This window comes from Liolophura sinensis, chromosome 9 (genome assembly GCF_032854445.1).
Source record: "Liolophura sinensis isolate JHLJ2023 chromosome 9, CUHK_Ljap_v2, whole genome shotgun sequence".
Lineage (NCBI taxonomy): Eukaryota > Metazoa > Mollusca > Polyplacophora > Chitonida > Chitonidae > Liolophura > Liolophura sinensis.
The window spans coordinates 8,540,829-8,549,027 of record NC_088303.1 but is presented as its reverse complement, the minus strand read 5'-3'; the positions used below and the strand labels follow the sequence as shown (position 1 = coordinate 8,549,027).

Here is an 8,199-nt window from a genome sequence, read left to right as displayed (position 1 = left end):
GCTGCAGTCAAAACTTCTGACATTTTCCGACGGACATGAGTCATCATAAATCAGAAGTCTTTCGCCAATGCGCTTGCTTTGCATGAGTTCAAATCCGACTCATGTGGGCTTTATCTCCAGTCATACGTGGGAAGGTCTGCGAAACCTGCGGATGGTCCTGGGTTTCTCCCGAATTCTGTCCAGCTTTCTCCCAATACATGGGGTTATTTTGGAGCGGAATGAAAATCAAAATTCACCACTAACTGAAGTAAAATATCCTATATATCCTTTTAATCAGCAGCTATTTACAATAAATTATAGATTTATTGATTCGCGCATCATTTTGGGAAGATGTATTGCTATATGGAAGCTCTGAAATATTGTGCGTTTTGACAGTAAAAGTCTGGTTGTATGTATGAGATCAGGGCCGCTGATGGTGATGTCTATCTACGGTGGTCTATCGTCGACATTCACAGGCTAAATTTAAACCTGTTCAGCTTGCCTGGTCACAGCCGTTGAGTTAACACTACATAAAACATTGGAGCGACCGGATGTATATACAATAAGAACCAGGCTATATAGAGTACACAATTAGTGGCATCTAGAACAGGGTGATCCTATCAACTGGAATTTTTTGTTGTTTACATTGTTTTGTGTACTGTGTAATGTATTGAATCTGTCTAAGTATGTTCGTGGTTGATGATGTGATCTTGTGTGCACGTTGGTTATCACTATCTTGGAGATGGACAAGCCACAGTTGTGCCCCTCTGATAGTGATGAATCCAGTGTAACATAATTATGGATTAGTTCTATTTTGGCTAACCAAATTGTATTATTTCGGGCTTTGTAATATCGGCTAGACTTGAACAACGAACTAATACACCATTGTACTTCCCACGGTTTGTTCCTCTGATGGCTGGAAGCGACCATCCACACGGCGACGTCAGCGACCCTGCTGAGGATGCAGTTTGAACAAAACCACGGACTTCATGCTCGCGCGGCAGACACGGACGGCACAGCGGTACCAAAGGGATCGGAGGTCGCGGAGGTCGCAGAGGTCGCGGTCATAAACTGTCGCTTTCAATTAAGTTGGTCCAGCTGCTTTTAATTTCAGATCATTAGTTTCGAGTTCAGATCGCAGTGAGATCGTCACACTAATCAATGCATCATGATGTACCCCTTTTTTTGCACTCATTAGTTTCGTCTTAAATCTAATTGCTCGGTACAGTTGCCCTCAGTTAGCAGCCGGAACCTTCGCACATTTCTATCAGTCATATAACAGGTCCTTGAGGGCTATCGTTCACACCTGGTTGATTCTGCTGACATATGTAACGGTTTCACGCCTGGTTGATTCTGTTGACATATGTAACGGTTTCACGCCTGGTTGATTCTGCTGACAAATGTAACAGTATAACGTGGTATGTAATATAACAACACATTATGTTTATACATGTATAACCTCCCCAAGCAAGCTCAAAGCAGAGAAAAATCCAAAAACCGTATCAAGAGATTTCTCGGCAAACAAAAAAATGTCCTGAAAGAAGTAGCCTATTCATGAACATATTTAAGAAAATTTTACAGATGAGAGTTCTTGTATTCTTCATTGAGATAACTTGCTTCTTGGAATACGTTAAAGCCAAATATAATTCGTCTTCAGTAGTCAGTGAGAGTTATTTCTCTTTTGTAAATTTTCAAAGAGAGCCAGTATTTTCAAAGACCATAAAAGGATGGTCTATTCATGTGATGATAAATACATTGTACACAATTGGCTTTTAACCAAATGCCATTTTCCACATCCATGCTGAGACTAGGCAGTGTTAATCTGAAGTGTAAAAGTGTAGGCAGAAATTTCATAACATTGTTAGATGTATTGATAGCAGACATCGGTGCTTTAATCTTTCCAGTCATTTATCAAAAAGCCAACAACAAGGAACAACTATGTTTGCATTTTAATACAGAGACCGTAAAAATGAAGATAGTGCCATTGCCGAGGTCATTTAAATCTTAACCTTTACTTATTCTTTTAACTTTCTGAGGTCGTGTTCGAGTCCAGCTCTGGCTGTATCAGCTGGTTTGTTAAGTACACGGAGAAGGTTGATACATATCCCGGCTCCCTCCACCCATGAACCTAGTCCAAGTCGTATGATACTTCGACATGAGTTTGTGGATTGTGTGGATTTCCCTGCCCTCGCAGCTCGTGACAGCATGAACCATCGACGGTGTTTGTGGATTGTGTGGATTTCCCTGCCCTCACAGCTCGTGACAGCACAAGCCATCGACGGTGTTAGTGGATTGTGTGAATTTCCCTGCCCTCACAGCTCGTGACAGCATGAGCCATCGACAGTGTTAGTGGACTGTGTGGATTTCCCTGCCCTCACAGTCCGCGACAGCATGAGCCATGGACGGTGTTTGTGGATTGTGTGGATTTCCCTGCCCTCACAGTCCGTGACAGCATGAGCCATGGACGGTGTTTGTGGATTGTGTGAATTTCCCTGCGCTCACAGCTCGTGACAGCATGAGCCATCGACGGTGTTAGTGGATTGTGTGGATTTCCCTGCCCTCACAGTCCGTGGCAGCATGAACCATCGATGGTGTGGCATTTGTAAGATTAAAATCCACCATGTAACAGAACGATTCTTATATATGCACGGCGTTAACAGTCTTCAAACCGTGTGTATCAAGGTGTGCCGTTTGGACTACGTAAAACGGAGTCCACAAGAATTTGCCATTGGTATATAGACATAGAGTGTCAAACGATTGTATCAGATGCCGTGGTCTAAAACACCAGTTTGACCACTTTGTCGCATTGTAATGTCTTCTTTCCACACGTTCAAGTCCATTTCATGCTGGTTTCCTTTCCGTCCGTGCGTGGGCAGGTCTGTCAGCAACCTGCGGATGGTCGTGGGTTTCCACCGGGCTCCGCATGGTTTTCTCCCACCATAATGCTGGCCGCCGTCGTATAAGTGAAATATTCTAGAGTGCGGCGTAAAACACCTATCAAATAAATAAATAAATCTTTCCACACCTCGATGATTTTGTTTCTAAATTCAAAACGCCTCAAATGGAGACTTTACTTAGACTTTAATTTGGAATTCTTACGAGGCTATGGGACTCTCCGTAATAGAGAAAGTGGAACACGATGTCAAGCATTCAGTCTGGTCTTGTATTTTCTTCAACAACCTCTGCTTTTTACCTATTGCACAGGCGAACGCGCTAAACGCTTTGTCTTTATTACCGCGATTGTTGTTGCAAAGTCCATGCTATCCAGGCTAGAAAATATTGGCACGAATATGGAGTTGCCGTTACTAAAGCTTAAATGTTAGCGACTCACTGAAGCTAGGCAAATGATAAATTAAGACAGTTTCACTACCAACGGCGTCTTTGCTTCATGTAAGTAGTGTTCACAATATTAATCAACATAAACAAAGACAATTGTTTTGCTCTTAAATGCATGGTTTATTTATTTCATTCGGAACTGCTAAGAGATATACTGGAAGTTGACATTACATTTTCCCATTACCAAGAGTTTAAAAATAAACCCTTGACACTAGGTTTTCAAAAATACTTATTAACTCTCTGACATTAGAACCGATCCGATTTCTGAGTTGCGAAGCCACCTGAATGCTGAGGAAAATTTACGTGGTCATCTTGAAGTTGCGGAAGTAAGTGTAGGTATTGACTGGAGTCGCCCAACTGGAGTCGCTACCCCCAAAGAATGTTGAAAAGAACATGCCATCGATCTTCACCGAACTGGAGTTTCTCAGTCTAAGGTTGGACTTATAGTAGACCTGTGAGCCATTTATCAATACCTTCACGTAACCATTCGTCTGACCCACAGTGTTCAGTTTGACCCGCTGGCTAATGGTGTACCAACGGCCCGTCCGGAACCGAAAAGTGCCACGACCCAGAGAGTGGCCCGAGTGATAGTTGCAAATGACCTTGGAATCGGAACAGAAATTGCTGACTTGGTTATCCGGAGCGTACAGGTACACTTCACCGTCACCGTCACGTCTGAACATGAAGCGGGTGGAGAAACAATCGGATGAGTCCCGACCCCCGGAGCATGTCTTAGTGCCCCCGTACATCCCCGGAAGCTTGCCGCCTTTGACAAAGTTGAAGTTCTTGGCGAAGTAGATATCGTAGGTAAGGGTGGCCAGTTCCCTAGGAGTGCTGAGTCTCTTGAAGAACTGTGCTCCACCTCTTGGGGAGGCTGACGGTTTGTACGACCCCTGAGGATAGTACACCCTCATAACCTTAGAGCTACCGCCCGATGGGTTGTTCACAACCGACATATTGTCTTCCCCAAAAGATCGGTCCCCAGAAGGAATGTCCGAAACCCGGAAGTAGGATTTCGACCATAAGTCACCACATGCTAGGAGAATAAAACGAAAAGCAGTTTAGTTCTTTACTTAATTCAGAGAAATGTCTTAATCTAAAGTCTTTCTACCACGGTAATATTCAAGGTTATGCCACCAAATACAAAGCTAGAATAACCGCTCAGCACTGTTGTACAGCAGCAGTTTAAAGAGTGTCCCGAAACGCTGATCGCATTACGCTTCGACGAAGTTCCAGCAACTCATTTTCAAGTGTGTCCGGTGGAACCGTTATATCCCACGATTGGAGGCCATGATAAGGCTTGCGAATACCTAAACACCACAATGCCAATATCTAAGTTTAACTTAACACTTAGGTTACTTATAAGTAACCGCTGAAAGCGGGGCTTTCTGTGGACAGTTTACTGGTGAATGTGACCTTAAAAAGCACGGTACTTAATTTCAAAGCAATTTTTAAAAATTGTTCAAAGCCATTATATCAGTTTTCTGGCTTTGTACATTCTGCCACTATGAAAAAGTAGAAATGTATGAAAAATGGGTTTTTAGGAAATTTACCTTCATTTTTCACCTGTGAGATACCAGTGAAATCGTCTTAATTGCTTATGTTATTTACTTGACTATACAAGAATTTGTGTTTAGCCATTTTACTTACTTTAAGAAAAAGATTTTCGCGACAACAAACATAACATAAAAATAAAATCACCAAGTGGTTTTATGAGAAACTCCACTTTCGAAAGAGATACTATTTTAGTTATCTTACCAACGCAGTAGATACAAGCTGCCAACAAAACCAACTCCTTCAAAAACATCTTGGAATCGCCTGTGGAAAAGCAAAGACCCATAACATTGCGTCGAAATTTAAAATTAATATTTTGACATTTTTAACGTGGTTGTGATGAATACAAGACAGATTCCTTGTTTGGAAGAGAAAGAACAGGAATATTGTGAAAATAGTTACAAATAATAAAAATTTACCAAGGTTACTGAGGGATTCTCAGTGATACATACCAACAGGAAATCCAGCCAAATGCTGCTAATTTTGACCAAATGCCACGAAAGTTTATTCAACAGCGTCTTCTACTATTTCTGGTTCCGAGAGACCCTGGTACTTTTATATAGCGTCCGGTGGGCGCGTGTCCATTCTAACAGATCGATTTATACGTAAAGTTCAAGGGAAACATTAATTAGCCTACTTAGACATTTGGTTACTTTCCCGTGTGAAGACCCACCTGTGATATTGGCCTATATGTCTGTCCTTTCTTCTGATCAATATTCCATTCGGTCTATACGGTGTTTGTTCCTTACATGCCTGCTAGTGTACATATATATGGCCAGGTACATGGTTCCGTGTTCACCACAGGGCGATTGGGATTTCAGGATTGGTGGGGCTTTGGGGGCGAAGACAGGGTCGACGAACTTTAGCTTTAGTCTTCGAAAGCCTAGCAATTATCTATGTAAACTCTTTTTCCGTTGACGAGTGATATATGTGGATGTCGGAAATATGCCAAAAGTCAGCCGTTCTGTGACTTGGAAACAAAGCAGACTTTGAAAATGACACACCAAATTCTTGTTTAAATTTTCATGTTTTAGCTAAAAGAATCTGCCTATCTTATTCAGTGTAGTGGATGACACTAAGAAAGTTGTTTCTTTTTATTTTATTTATTTCATTCATATACATTGTTTAAGTAATCACGACTGCTATCGTTATTTGACTTTGCCCTTTCTGTATATATATAAAAGACTGAGATTCTGCAGTGCTAAATCTGACAACTTTATAAGATTTAAAGCCGAACAAAAAACCTTAACCGAAAAAAAGTCACACATGTTGGTAAGGAAAAGAAATTATTGATAATAATGCATTTTATGGTGTGACAATCAGCGGTCGACGACTCGTGTGCGGCCATTTGCGTAGCTCATTGTTCGGTGAGAACCACGTGTCTCCAACCAGCATGGCCCGTAACAAAGCTCATTGATTTACACCTGTTACTCCGATACCCCCCACCTATAAAAATGACCCTCATCGTATCTGTGAAAATTATTTTGATATGAACTTCTACAACAATAAGGAAAACAACAATGGCAGCGAAGTGAAGTAACCTTTTGTTGTTTTGTGATATACCTGCATGGGAAATTCGGAAGGTGATGTTTTGGGGTTTTGCCGAATGTCGCATCTCTGACTATCTCTTTGACTTGTTTATCCGGAATATTGCCTCTAATTAGGCATAATTGATGGAATAGTATACTGGCACAATTATCATCCTCAAATACCTATGCCAAGTGTAACGAAACCTTTGGAAATGTGACAAGGACAGGGTTAGTATTACCTACAACAATGCCATGAACAGAAATCGTCTACCCGGTCTAGTTATTGACTCAGGGTTTCAGTTACATGCAAATATCACTGAATGATTCGCGAGTGTAAGCAATGAGCACTCATTGTTACTAAAACAGCAACAACAAAAACATATGTAGGATGAATTCGTGGATTGCTGGTGGTCTTGCAGTGAGGGAAGTGACAGCTTGTTATTTTCGAAGATTGTGTTTTCTCACTCAATCTGCTACCCTCTGCACAGCAAAGCTATGGACCATGAGCATAAAGACACATCACGTGACACTTGATATTAAAAGTGGTATATTTGACAGCCTGCGGAATTCGCCTAGAAAACGCTCTTGTGAGTATATCATTTACTAGCCATCACTTTTTTATCACTTATTCAAAATTTTTACAAATATTTTAGTTTGTTGTGAATACTGACTTTTTATATCAACTATCAGGTGCTAGCGTCACTGGCATTTCCTTAGCCGGGTTACACTCACCAAAACGTGACTTTCTCCAGGATATTGCCGTTATATTCCTCAAGTACTTAATGATTCTGATATCGAAATAAGGGTATCAACTGATTCACAGATTTAATATGCAAATATAATGCGATTATGGTAAATAGTACTTGGTAAAAGCCTGCCATACCATACGTTTGCACTATATTCACTGTCATCCATGCTTGTGTTTTATAAATATTGATTGTAACAAGATATTACACTTTTCTGGTGCGGCCACACTAACGACAGGTATTATTTCTATGTACATTTGTGCGTCAAGCTTTTAAACATCAGCCGGCACCTTCCTCGTCCATTCCATCAATGTACCCTTCTATGCTCTGTAAACAACTAAAATATATGCAACCAAATCATCTTAATACCGCATCATGTCATTCTGTACATTTGTCCAATCTGTCCGAGAGTGTATTTTCAATCTTTAATCACTGTTATGTGGATACAGGCAAAGATGGCTGGTAGTAGGAGAGTACATGAATACATGTGTTAAAACGCTGACAAGTTATGTTCAGGTTAGATTCACCTGAGGTTGGATTATGTAGTAGTCCAATTGTCCTTCCTGCCATTCCGGGATGTATTTTCAGTCTTTTTTTCACATTTCCCCTGGTAATTGTCTTAATTAAAATTGAGGCCTAGGGCGTTCAGTTAGGAGTCAAGTACAATTCATTTTTGTATTTGGTTGAACCAAATTAAAAAGTCAAAATTTCTGTCGGCAATATGTCCCTGTAATTGAACAAATATATAATATTCTCTAAATGTGGCATTTGTATGACACGTCTCCACATCCTCTGCGTATGCAGGGTTCATCACCTTAAAATATATGATATCACAGAGGCTGACCATGTTGTCTTTTCTTTCTGCCTGTTTTTGGCCATGTAGACTTGCAATGCTCAGGGGTTTCCCTTAATTGTTCAGTTATGTTCAGTTATGTTCAGTTATATGTTCAGCCAATGTTCAGTTACATGTGATATCACCTTTGAAGTCAATGAAATTTATAATGAAACATCAATGTTTGAATCGGTTACAGCTAATGACTGCTCTTTCGACCAAA

General features: G+C 40.7%; 1 protein-coding gene across 1 annotated transcript; it reads right to left on the bottom strand.

Annotated features, from left to right (window-relative positions):
* Positions 1–3,614: 3,614 nt before the first annotated feature.
* On the bottom strand, positions 3,615–4,271 carry LOC135475086 (uncharacterized). The gene has a single exon (XM_064754827.1). It carries the CDS (start codon positions 4,269–4,271, stop codon positions 3,615–3,617), a length of 657 nt encoding a protein of 218 aa, XP_064610897.1.
* Positions 4,272–8,199: the final 3,928 nt, after the last annotated feature.